The sequence below is a fragment of the Ornithorhynchus anatinus genome, chromosome 16, assembly GCF_004115215.2.
Source record: "Ornithorhynchus anatinus isolate Pmale09 chromosome 16, mOrnAna1.pri.v4, whole genome shotgun sequence".
Taxonomy (NCBI): Eukaryota; Metazoa; Chordata; class Mammalia; order Monotremata; family Ornithorhynchidae; genus Ornithorhynchus; species Ornithorhynchus anatinus.
Genome location: NC_041743.1, coordinates 19,751,236 through 19,764,869, shown reverse-complemented (window position 1 = coordinate 19,764,869; position 13,634 = coordinate 19,751,236). Strand labels below are relative to the sequence as shown.

Genomic DNA, 13,634 nt, shown 5'->3' with positions numbered 1-13,634 from the left:
AGGCCTTACCTGACTAAGCACTTATTTCCCTCACTCCATCTCTCTTCTGTATGTTCCTTGCACTTAAATTTATACCCTTTATTAACTCCACTCTCAGCTCCATAAAACTAATGTACATAACCATAATTTATTTTAATACCTGTCTCTCCCTCTAGACTATAAGCTCCTTGTGGATAGGGAACATGTCTATCAAATATGTTGTACTGTATTCTCCCAAGTCCTTGGTTCAGTGTTCTGCCTATAATAAGTGCTCAATAGATACAATTGATTGTTTGATTTAGCTCCAGTAAAGAAAAATGTCCTGGAAAAGTTGTTTCAGGATGAAAATTTTTCACTGAAGTAGGGGTGGGTCCATGCCCATATGGGTCCAGGCTGAGAAGGGGTTGCAGTGCCAGGACTCTAGACTGTAAACTCACTATGGGCAGGGATTGTATCTGTTTATTGTTATATTGTACTTTCCCAAGCACTAAGTATAGTGTTCTGCCCACAGTAAGCATGTAGCTTATTGGCTAGAGCCTAGTTCTGGGAGTGAGAAGGACCTCGGTTCTAATCCTGACTCCACCACTTGTCTGCTGTGTCACCTTGGGCAAGTCACTTCACTTCTCTGTGCCTCAGTTACCTCATCTGTAAAATAATAATAATAATGTTAGTATTTGTTAAGCGCTTACTATGTGCAGAGCACTGTTCTAAGCGCTGGGGTAGATACAGGGTAATCAGGTTGTCCCACATGAGGCTCACAGTCTTAATCCCCATTTTACAGATGAGGGAACCGAGGCACAGAGAAGTTAAGTGACTTGCCCACAGTCACACAGCTGACAGATGGCAGAGCCAGGATTAAATTGAGATTAAGACTGTGAGTCCCAAGGGGGGCAGGGACTGTGTTCAACCTAGGTAACTTTTATCTATCCCAGTGCTTAGAACAGTGCCTGACACATAGTAAGGGCTTAACAAGAGCCACATTTATCATTAGTATTATTCTTGACTGACTGACTCACCTTCAGCCCTTGTTTTCTCTCGGTGGCCAGTGGTTGGAGTCAGAAGCAGGAAGTGCAGGTTTTAGACATGGAACCAACTTGCTGACTCCTCTCCGTGCCTTCTGCTGCCCAGTCCAGACTGACAACCTGTGGGGGAGATCCAGGTACACATCCACTGGCACCGACCACCCACCTATTAAATCCCTTTACCCCCACTTGTTGCCTCCACCTTTAGCATTCCAGTTAGAAAGCATTTTTACTTTCAGGTCTTATTGATCTCACTAGGCATACGGAGGGTCAGGAATTTAATTTACTTCATTTAATAAGAACAAGATGGTGACCGTGATGTTTCCAGAGCTTTTCAACCCCAAATACTGACAAAAGCAGGCCCCGGATTTAGTTTAGAAGTATTCAAATCCTGCTCAGTCTCCCTTGAGCCCTAACAGCCTCTAGATCTACTGTTATTCTACTGCAGGCAGGTGGGCATCTTACTCACTGCCTCCCAAGTTCCTGCACTTCTACTGCTGTCACCATCCTAGTTTTGAAGTCCAGAATTCTTCCTGAAGGTGTAAAGGACATCAGAGACAAGTCTACCACCCCTCTTCCAGAGCTGACTACAGCAAGCCCAGAGACAGAGCACTCCAACCTACACCCGCAACTCCTCAGGCCTGTTTGTCCTCGGCACCTGAAGCTTTTCTCCTAACCCCTTCCACAGGCAGATACCAAGATCTGATATCTCAAAAATATTTAATAATTTCTTAAGAAGGTAACATCAGAAAAGAATCCAGTTCAAACTTCCTTTCCTCCAATCTACTACTTTCCTATCAAGGACCTTCTGTACTTTACTGTAGGTGTACCAGGGCTCCCATTCTTCTCCCCCTTAAGGGCAGGAGCCATGTTCCTCCAGAGTCCTGATTGTTGAACTATGAACCTCTAGTGATCATTTCCAATTCCTTCCTATTTTCTGTGTCTCTCCCTGTATCCTTCCCTCCCAGGCATACACCTCACTTCCTCTCAACTCAATATGGCTGAGAATCTCTTCTTCTTCCAACCTCACCCCTCTTTATCCTCCTCATTCCCTCTGTCTGATTGGTTCAGCTAAGTCTTCAGTGAGGACATGATAGAGTAACTCTCCTGCTCTCCTTCTCCCATTCCTAAATGCCAATAGAAATGGTTGTCATAGTGACCTTAAATTTTTGGCAGAGAGACTATTTCTTCGGGGTTACGGTTCTGTTTAAGGCCTTGTCTTCAATGGAAGAAAGTAGTTCAGAAGATGCTGCCTTCACTTTAGGATTTTTATGATGAATTTGAACCATCTTTATTCTTCAATATGGCCTTGGTACTGGGTGCCACGATCATAATAATAATGATAAGTCAATCAGTCATATTATTGAGCGGTAGCATTTCTTAGACATTTACTATTTTCTGAGCAATATGATAAGCACTGATAGGTACAAGACAACCAGATCAGACACAGTCCCTATCCTACATGAGGTTCGCAGTCTAAGAGGGAGGAATGACAGGTATTTTATCCCCATTTTTCAGATGAGGAACTGAGTCCCAGGGGAGTAAAGTGATTTTCCCAAGGTCACTCAGGCAGCACTTGGTGGAGCCACACCTAGAAGTCAGGTCTCCTGGATCCCAGTCCCATTTTTCTATACTACGCCACTCTGATAATTTTTTGGGGCCTTTATACACTCTAAACAGAAAACTAATCATTGGTTGGGCTTCAGTTTTGTACCTGTGAATTTCATCAACCTTGGTACCTCATCACTTGGCTAACAATTTCTTCCACTTATTCTTTAATCCATTATGAAGAGTGAGTTGTTTAGAGTTCATGGCTTGCCTTGCAGCAAGCAGTCTTTTAATCATGGAGTTATTGAACTTGTCCCGAATCAGTGAATAACACATAGGGTATTAGTGGGTGACTGATATTCAGTATGCCATAATAATAATGATGGCATTTGTTAAGTGCTTACTACGTGCAAAGCACTGTTCTAAGCGCTGGAGAGGATACTTCTCTGGAGAGAGAAGCAGCGTGGCTCAGTGGAAAGAGCCTGGGCTTGGGAGTCAGAGGTCATGGGCTTGAATCCTGGCTCTGACACTTGTCAGCTGTGTGACTGTTGGCAAGTCACTTCACTCCTCTGTGCCTCAGACACCTTATCTGGAAAATGGGGATGAAGACTGTGAGCCTCAAGTGGGACAAACTGATGACCCTGTATCTCCCCCAGTGCTTAGAACAGTGCTCTGCACATAGTAAGCACTTAACAAATATCAACATTATTATTATTACAGAGAAGTTGTGACTTGCCCAAGGTCATACAGCAGACAAGTGGCAGCGTCAGCATCTATCTGTATAGGCTTTCATTCATTCATTCAATAGTATTTATTGAGCGCATACTATGTGCAGAGCACTGTACTAAGCGCTTGGAATTTACAAATCGGTCACAGACAGAGACAGTCCCTGCCCTTTGACGGGCTTACAGTCTAATCGGGGGAGACAGGCAGACAAGAACAATGGCAATAAAACAGTGCCCTGGGGAGGGTTGGCTCCCAGTGTCCCTCTGGCTGCCCCGGTCCGGCTCGGGTTCCGGCAATAGTCCTCCCGGCCAGCCTGTGGGCCTGGGGGCTCAGGAAGGTTTGGCTGCGGGGGATTTCTTCCCGGTATACTTGAAGGTGCGGAGAGGGTTCTTGGGCCTGTGAGTCTCGAAGCCCTTCTGGGAAGACAAAGGCCTCTTGCATTTCCGCCTGCTGTGGGGGCGGGCGATGCCACGCAAAGTCGGGGGGATCAGGTAGTCGAGGACGTGGCTGAGGTGCAGCTTCACCACATCTGGGTGCAGGGGCTGATCGTGGCGCAGAAGCTGCAGGTCCCGCAGGTTGTCTTCGAAGTACATCTTGAGTTTCTCCGAGTGGAGCAGCTCCTCTTTGATCTCCTTCAGCCGAGCCTCACGGATGGCCTGCTTCGTCACAGAATGCATGGCGTCCTGGCAGCGGTAGCGGAATCCCTCGATCTCCTCCATGCGGAACTGATAGTTTTGCAGGACGGGCTCCGCGCTCTCTCCTCCGAGAATCTCCTCGATCCGTGCCAGCTGCGGGTGCTCTGCGGGCAGCACGAAGGTCAGGGTTGTGTCTGGGTTGTCGGCGCGCGCCATCCTGCCCGCTCGGTGCACGTAGGCCTCAGGGGAGGGTGGCAGGTCAAAGTTGAGCACGGCTGCCACATTGTGAAAGTTGATGCCGCGGGCCACCCCCGCCTCCGGATCCGAAGCCCTTTCTCCTCTGCGGGCTCGCTCACAGCGAATCACCCCATCTGTCGCAATGATGCAGTTGTAGAAGCCCTGGTTGAACTGGGAGATGATGTGGCACCTAGAGCGCAGAGGCAGCTCGCCATTGAGCATGCAGGCGGGGATGCTGAACTGCTCGAGGAAGAGGCGGAGGCGGTAGCTCCGTTCCACGGTGTTGACGAACAGCAGCAACTTCCCCCGAAGCAGCCTCAGCTTCAGCAGGGCATAAAGCAAGAGAAACTTGTCCTCCTCCGCCTCACACAGCACCTGGAACTGCTGTAGACGCTCCGGGCCCGGCAGCTGTGACTCTTGCAGCATAGCGTCACCAGATTGTGCAGGACCAGCTCCTTGAGAGCTTGCACGTCCTCATTGAAGTTAGCCGACATTAGGAAGGCTTGGTAGATTCGGGGCAGCTGGCAGAGCAAGCTCTTGAGTTCCTCCTCAAAGCCGTAGGAAAAGAGCAGGTTGGCCTCGTCCATCACCAGCAGCTCCAGGGAGTCCCGCCGGACCAGGCCGCCCTGTTGCAGGTGGCTGTGCACACGCGATGGGGTCCCCACCACCACGTCTGGCTTCTCCATCAGCAGGGCCCTCTGGGTCGCGGAGTCCTTGACGGCGGACACGTTGACCACCCACACGTCGGGGGCACAGTAGGCCGCCAGCTGCCGGATCATAGTCTGGGCCTGCTGGGCCCTTGGTGGGCACCAGTATAAGCCCCTGCACGGCCTGCTCCACCACAGGCCCCGTCTCCTTCCGGTGCAGCAGGTGCTGGAGCAGGGGCACGGCATAGGCCGCGGTCTTCCTGGAGCTGGTGCGGGCCCGGGCCAGCAGGTCCTTGCCTTCCAGGGCCAGTGGGATGGCCTTCTCCTGGATCAGTGTGGGTCTGGACCAGCCCAGGTCCGTGTTGGCCTGGAGGAGCCGCAGATCCAAACCCATGTGCTCGAAGCCCAGCGGCTCGTCCTCCACGGCTGCTCCGAAGGCTTCTATCATGGCCCCTTTCAGTCTGAACTGCTCCAATCTGCATAGTCTTATTCTTTTCATTTCTCGCCAAGAGGAACTCTCTCCAGATCTCTAATCATCTCAGTTGACCTTCTCTCTACCACCTCCAACCCTAATATGCCCTACCGAAGATGCAGTAATCAGAACTGCATTCCTGACTGATAGATAGACATAATACTGACAAATAGAAATAGGAAGCATCTCCAGTGATAAGTAGAATAGGAAGGCTGTTGTAGCTCAAGCACAGGATCACATTCGGAAGTCATTAATCTAAATTCCACTTTTCTAAATAAAATAATCTAGTTTGGAGTAAAGGAGATTGTTGAATTTTACCAAAATGATTGGGCTTGATAAAATAAGGCTACAGGTGTCCTTTCAATATAATTAAGAACTAATTGTTTTCATTGTGAGAGTGAGACGTGCCTGGTTTCACACTGAAGTAGGTTTTAGCAACTAATCCATAGGTCACAGAAAAAACAACTGGTGATATAATTTACTGAACTTGCACATAAAAATAATTTGTTTGAAAAATTAGTAAAATAACACTAGTAGCTAGTATGTCTTCCCAAACAAAAACATTTGAAAATAAGTAAGACTGATTTTGTAATTCTTCAATATTAAAGTGGTAGAATTAACCAAATGGAATATAGCATGCTCATCAGCCTGGAGAGTCATTTCACTGTAAATTCAAGTTCACCTGCCCTTGGAAAACTGCTTGACTGTGCTGTATTGTGGTCAATCTTTGATGAGAGCTTTGTGTTTTTGCAACCTCCAATCAAAGGTTCTGTTGAAAGATGGGAAGGGAACTAAGAAGGAAAAGAGAATTTAAATGTCCCAGGAAACAAAGGGGCTGATTTATGACCTCTTGCTGTGATAAAGGGCAGGTATGGTGGAGCAAAGCTCCAGAGCTCTTTTTGGGGGAGGAGAAGACATCTCTTCTGTCCTGACTGATTGAGTGAGGTGAGCTTGCTTCAGCTCTTATAAGCAGGCTCCATATGGTAGAGTGGTTTTACCTCTTAATTAAGCTGATAGGAAGGTGGGCCAAAGAAGTGGGGATTGGGATTCTATTATGGGATTTTCTGGTTTAAATCTTAACTTTGTGGACTTAAATTTCCATTTGAATTTCCTTTTCCATTCAAAAACTAAAAAATTTTATCTCTGATTAAAATGTTATTTGTTAGCAGACATTTGTAATTGGAGTTTCATAAATCTTAAAAGGACGCAGGATGGGGTTCCCTTTCAGATTCTGGACAGATTCCACATCACCTTTGTACCTTTGGAATGCCTGGATCAGTAAGGAACTCCTTCCTTATCTTTCTAGTTGTTGTTGTTTTTTTATGGCATTTGTTAAGCACTTCCAGTATGCCAGGCAAAATGTAATAAGTGCTGGGGTAGGTACAAGCTAATCAGGTTGGACACAAACAAAAAAAAATAATAATAATGACATTTGTTAATCACTTTCTATGTGCCAGGCATTGTTCTAAACACTGGGGTAGGTACAAGATAATCCCATATAGTGCTCACAGTCTTAATCCGTATTTTACAGTTGAGGAAATCAAGGCACAGAGGAGTTAAGTGACTTGTCCAAAATCACACCAGCGAACAATTAGGGGAGTCAGGATTAGAGCCCAGGTCCTTCTGACTCCCAAGCCTCGGCTCTCTCCTTTAACAAGGTGGGCCCTGTCTCAGAAAACGTGAGGCTAATAGAAACCCTGAGCTAAATTCTCCCTTGTATACACTGAGCACAGAGGAGTATTAGGGCACCATTTTATGTACTGGCTATAACCCCATTAACAATTTTTTGATTTTCTTTTATGTGAACTTTCACTGTGCACAATTTGATTTCTAAATTATTTTTTTAAATATAAGTTCTTGTGAATTCCCAAACACCCCAAAACATCTTTTCTGAGATCAATCCATTGTGCATCATCAGGACATAGAACTTGACTGAAGGAATTGATTATAGTGCTGGTGTTTTGCTCAGCATTACCTGGGTCTTCTGAATTGTACATTCCAAGCGCTTAGTACAGTACTCTGCACACAGTAAGTGCTCAATAAATACAATTGAATGAATGAATGAATGAATGAATGAATGAATTCCCAAAGCAGTGCACCTTCCATTGGACCAACAGCAGAGCCAATAAAAGATCAGATTACATTAATCAAAGAGAACCTAGGTAGTTCTAATTCATCTCTTCCCTGCCAGGAATAGCTTTTAGGGAATATATATGGAAAGAGAATAACACATAGTCCCTGCCCTCAAGGAGCTTGCAATATATTGGGAGAATATGTACTAACCATAAGTACTTAAATAAACTAATAATGTTTAGCAAGCTCCATATTGATACCAACCATTCAGTCCTTCAGGAAACCTTAAGATGTTTAAATAATTTTATATTGGTTTTCTTACAGATGTCATCTTTTCATTTCCTACATTCTGAATCCACCAGACCTTAGCCCTTTCCACCTTCGAAGACTTCCTAACAGCCTCTAATTAATCCTTTTCAACTAATTTTTAGCATCCTAAATGTTACCAACCCTTCAGTTGCCAATCACATTTATGCTTTTATTAACTTTGCCCATCCTTGGCACTTAGGTGTATATGTATACATGAATGCACATTCTATTTTTTATTCTGATTTCACTGCTTGGGAATATTTTTATGACTTTCCCCTCTGTTAGAGTGTTAACACCTAGCACATAGAGAATACATCTTGCACTTCTGTTGAACTTCCCAATTACAACTTCCCAGTACATCGCACTCAATAGCTGCACAATAAATATTATGGTTCCATGAAAGATGGATGCATTTTGTGCTATGACATTTTAATCAGGAGAAATCCTTCATGATGATCTGAAGAGGGTGAGGTTTATATCAACTCCTGATCAATTATCTTCAAAGTTTAAATTACAAAATTACCCGATCTCATGATGAGGGGGTGGCACTGGAGAAGAGGGAGTTGGAACTCTCCATGATCCTGCTCTTCCCCTGCTTCTCCTCAGCATGCAGGGACATTTATGAGCCCATCTCCCGTCCTCCTGGAGGAGGGTCCTGGATAGCCTCTCTCCACCACAGGGTCAGCTTTGAAGGAAGGCCCATGGTACCCTCTTCTCTCTGCCCCCAGCATGGTGATCAGATATGGAAAAAGATCCTGAGTGGCTTCTCCCCCCTACTCCCACCATGGGAGCTCTGGAAGAAACTCTTGGCAGCCTCTCCCCACTCGCTCCACCATGGGCATCAACTCTGGAGAACACTGCCTCCACCACAGGGACAAGCTCTAGAGGAAGGCCTGGGTGTCCTCTCCCCACTGCCCCCACCATGGAGATGAACTCTGGAGGAAAGGGAGTCAGTCTGATTTCAAGACCTCTCTCAGACTTGTAAATCAGGGGTGGCCCTGAGGCAAATTGAAGGTTTGGTGGGTGGAGAAAGGGTGGGCAGGAAGATAACATAAGAATACTTAAATTATGCTCTTCCATTTTCAGTTATTTAGGAATCGGTTAAAAGGAAGCTGCCCTCCTTTTGATTATGGCTTTCATATCTCTATTGAAACCATTTCTCTGTTCTCCAGGCAAGATGCAGGCTGAGGCAATTTTGAGCCGGGCTCCAATCCCTCAAGGAGGAGGACCCTAGTTGGCCTCTGCTCCCTGCCCTTGCCCTAGGAGCACAAAATCCAGACTACAGGATCCCTTTCCTAGGTCCTTCCCTGTGGAACTGACCCCTGCCCATGGTCCAGGTTTGGAGGTTGGAGTCTCTGGCACACAGTTTGCTCCATGGGGATTCATGGGGATTTCAGGGACAGGGAGCAGTCCAAGAGATGGGTGCCAGGACAGCATCAGATTACATCATATGACAGAGAGATGTCAATCATAGAGGACACAACTCTTTGTTGGATTATAATTCAACCCCTTCTACTAGGGATTGGAAGGTCTGATAGGATATCCAGGCACATTTTTAATCCAACTAAACCCCTCTTATGAAAATCGCACATGTGTTGCATACCCATTATCATTAGAACCACTGCTACTATATTGAAGTAACATGATCTAGTGGATAAAGAATGAGAGTGGGAGCCAAAGGTCCTGGGACCTAATCCCAGCTCTGCTACTTTCTGGCTGTGTAACCTTGGGCAGATCACTTAGCTTCTCTGTCTCAGTTTCTTCAACTGCAAAATGGGGATTCAATGCCTGTTCTCCCTTCTACTTGACTGTGAGCCCATGTTGGGCAGGGACTGTATCTGGCCTGATTAACTTGTATTAGTGCTTAGTGCTTAGTGCTTAGAAAAGTGCTTGGCACACTGTAAGTACTTAACAAATACCATTAAAAAAATGAAGTTCAACTGCAGATTAAGATGCAGTCATTATGAGCTTTCTCCAGGATAATGTGCTGATCCTAAAATCAACATCAGGTATAATAATAATAATAATAATAATGTTGGCATTTGTTAAGCGCTTACTTTGTGCAGAGCACTGTTCTAAGTGCTGGGGGAGATACAGGGTAATCAGGTTGTCCCACGTGAGGCTCACAGTTAATCCCCATTTTACAGATGAGGTCACTGAGGCACAGAGACATTAAGTGACTTGCCCAGAGTCACACAGCTGACAAGTGGCAGAGCCTGGATTCAAACCCATGACCTCTGACTCCCAAGCCCAGGCTCTTTCCACTGAACCATGGCACAGAAGTGGAGTTATGCATCATGCCATGTGGGTATGAGCCTGCTTCAAACAGAAAAGTAAATGGGGGGTGGTGAAAGATTGCCATGATATTCCAGAAAGATTAAGACTGTAGGTTGGGTTCAGCAATACCAACAACATTTCTGCATTAGTATTTCATATCATTAATATTCACCTTGACATAAGCAGGTTTAGAATTCCTAACTGTTATCAGTTTTCATTACAGTTCTAATTACCATGCGACAGCATTTTAGCCTGAAAGAGTTCAAAGAGCTTTTACACTTTTCATTATTAACTACATCCTTAATCCACAGGAGTACATCAAATTAGCCATCATTTATGAGCGTGAAGATGAGGCTAGGAAGCATTGTCAGCTTACCTCAGGTCTCACAGGTCTGCCATAATGGGGCCTGGGCCCCATGCAATCCTGTTCCTTGTTTTCATTTCTCAAGTCTGAGGTTCACAGGTCCATTCGCAAGCCCCTTACCTCATTCCATTTCTCTTCCTGAAAATGAAGGAAACGTGAAAAGGTGCAAGGATAACATGGTGCCAGGTCCTTAAAACACAAGCCTATTTTGAGCAGGTAGAGAGAATCTCATAAAATTCCATTGCGATCAATGAAAGCCATTTCCTTTGATCTGAATTCATGAAGGGGTAAACACAGGATTTCCTCTCACGAAAAAAACTTGGGTACAGATAAAATCTTTCACAAACAAATCATAGGCAAAATCCATCTGTCCTTTCAGCATTGGAATATACAACCAGAACTGAACTATGAATGCAAAGAGGATAGAGAAATTGTTTCCCAACCATTACAGGCAGCCAAGAACTGTGCCCTATTACCTCATGAAAATGAAATGCTACGTTTATAGATCAGAAAGAAATCTGGAGGACAGTTATTAGGTCAACCTAGAGCCTCATGGCACACCTGAGACTTTTCAAGTGGTCTAGTTGACTGGATTCCTCTTGTTTCACTGCACATCCCTCAGACAGTGTTTCAGACAGGTTTAAAATAGATGCCTGGAATTCTACTTTCTGTAGCTGCTGACTTTAGGCAGCTGTTATTAACCTACTGCGGGCTTTAAGATTCATCAGCTCTTAAAAAAAAGACTACACATTTGCAATTGGTTTGAAGCCCATCGTCCTATTGCTATGATGATTGAAGAGAATGGATGACAGTAGAATACTAAAGCAGGCCCTGTATGGAGAAATGAGAATGGGCCCAAGCAAGCCCAGAGGGCAGAAAAAAAAAAGCATTTGAAATACACAGTGGAGCACAGTTTCAAACCATATAGCCTAGCAAGGGACCAACCAGTGGGAAAATCCATCAGCAGACAGCTCAGTGTGGTGGACAGAAACCAGAAATGAGATTGCTCTACTAGAGCAAAGGCTTTGTGAGGACTGAAATGTAAGGAGTCAGAGACAAAAATAGACACTGGCCCAATGAGAGACAAACCTAGTATCTCAGCAAAGATCCATCTCTTCTCAGGAACAGTGCAGGAAGGGGTGTGCCAGTTCTATGTCTGTCTTTTCTCCCACTGTCAAAGATAGGAGCTTACAACCAGAAGCCACATCTTCGAATAAGAGGGGCAGTTACGATGTTCCCTACAATACCAGCCAACTTTTTATAGTCTCTTGAATCATATTCCTTCTCCATATTAGCTACCCTAGCTCCAATCCTAAGAGCACACACTGATCAAACTTTCATTTTGTTTATATATAAAATAAAAACTCTCTTCACTGACAGTTAATATTAAGTGAAAATGGTGTCCAGAAAATGACCGCAAAAAATTTTCTCTTCAAATTGCAAAGTGAAATTTCAATTTTCCTTCTTTGTATCATTCTCATATAAAATTAAAATGTCTGTTTCACAGTTCTGAAAGTTAAACTGGGTGATTACAAGGTCTTTTATGTAATTGTGGGTCATACTGAAGGCAAAAGGAATGGTTACTAAAGCACGCTTGATCAATTTAGGTTTTTTTAAAAATGGCATATTAAACTGCTAAGCATCTATGCACTTTGTGCTAGAAAGAAATGTTCCACGTCATCTGTGAATATTATATATGTGTTTGCATCGTTCAATTGCATAAATTATGAAATCCCTTCCTTTTAAAAAAATTTTTTCTTGTTTTCCAAAGTATTATAACACTAATATTTAATATTAGTTTAAATATTACATGTTTTCTTTTCACTTTCAGATTTCTAATTTTTGAAAGGTGAGTTAATCAAAGCAGAAAGCAGTACAAGTCCATAATGCTCCACAGTTTGCTTTGGTTAAACATGTTATTTGGATCTTAGCAGATTTAAAAAAAAACTTCCTTGTTACAAGGACTTTGAAAAGAGTTCAAGGAACATAAATTGATGAAATCATGAAGCTTCCATGAAAATAAAAGTATCATATTGACATGGCCACAGAACAACCCCACAGAACATAGAACACCATATAGAACACCCCATCTTCAAATCCTACTAAAAGAACATCTTCCCCAAGATTACTTTTTTGACTCACCCCTCATTTCCCCACCATTTTTTTGCCCTTCTCTCAGTGTCATCTATGCACTTGGACCTGTACCCCTTTAACATTTTGAAACTCACCCCACCCTCAGCCTCACAGCACTTATGTACATGTCCTCATTCTCTGTCATTTCCTCAATCTGTGAATTATTTTAATGTGTGACTCCCACTCTGGACTATAAAATCCTTGGGGGCAGGGACTGTGTGTGCCAACTCTACTACATTCTACTTTATCAAGCACTTACTTCAGTATTTTGCATGAACCAAGCCCTCAATAAATATCACTAATTGATTTCTGGATTGATTAATTGATTACTCCCCCAGAGGTAGGTTTTCAGTGGTTTAGTTGTATGTTGTATTTCTGCCTGTTTAGAAAATGTGCCTGTCTTGAATGAAGATTAATTTGCAGAGGCCAGCAGATTTTATTCAATTGTACTGAACTTGGATTACTGTTTCACCTAGGGTTTGGATTAACTTCATTTTTAAGGTCTGTGGACCCATTATAAATAAAAAATAAAGTATAACTGGTAACACTTTGAATTGTGACTACTTTGATTGGGCACACATTGAAAAATCTCATTCAGTTCTTTGAAATCCAGTAGTGGCTAAACCTGTCTTTAATTTTTTTTTCCTTTCCATGTCTTCACTTTGCCAAACAGAAATCTATATATTTAAACACAAGAATCTGGTGAAGTTAAAAAAAAAAACACCTTATAATGGCACTAATGACTCAACTCCTTACCTACCTTTTCATGGATGTGCTTAAATACTTGCTAAATAATCCCACATGATTTTTTTTATATGGAAGCCAGATCATTCTTAGCCTTTCCGGGCTTGTCATAGAGCTGATCCTCTTTTGAATAGCAGTCATCTTTTTTCAATGAAGCCATCACGATTCACCTATACCAGATACAGAGTGAGAAAAGGAAAAAAAAATTCAGTCCTGAAAAGAAAATTACATAGTGGATTTCCAAGACCCTGAAAATAAGAGGTAGCAATTTAACACTTCCCAGAAAGGCAAAATAAAAGGCCTATTAACAACCACCTGTTGCTTAAAAGTTTGCCATTTCAGACCTACAATGGAAAGATATTTGGAAGAGAAATAAATCCCTGACTTCCACCATGAATCATCCCATTAGTTACCCAAGCTAAAAAATAAACTTTTTAAACAATACAAAACTGATCATTGTTTGGTAAA

At 43.5% G+C, this 13,634-nt stretch overlaps 1 protein-coding gene across 1 annotated transcript; it reads right to left on the bottom strand.

Moving 5' to 3' along the window:
* Positions 1-3,599: 3,599 nt before the first annotated feature.
* LOC100078883 (probable ATP-dependent RNA helicase DDX56) lies at positions 3,600-5,242 on the bottom strand. The gene is given in 3 exon segments (XM_039914363.1): positions 3,600-4,572; positions 4,575-4,945; positions 4,947-5,242. Coding segments are annotated over 3 exon segments (1,635 nt in total). The 3' UTR covers positions 3,600-3,604.
* Between the last annotated feature and the right edge of the window lie 8,392 nt (positions 5,243-13,634).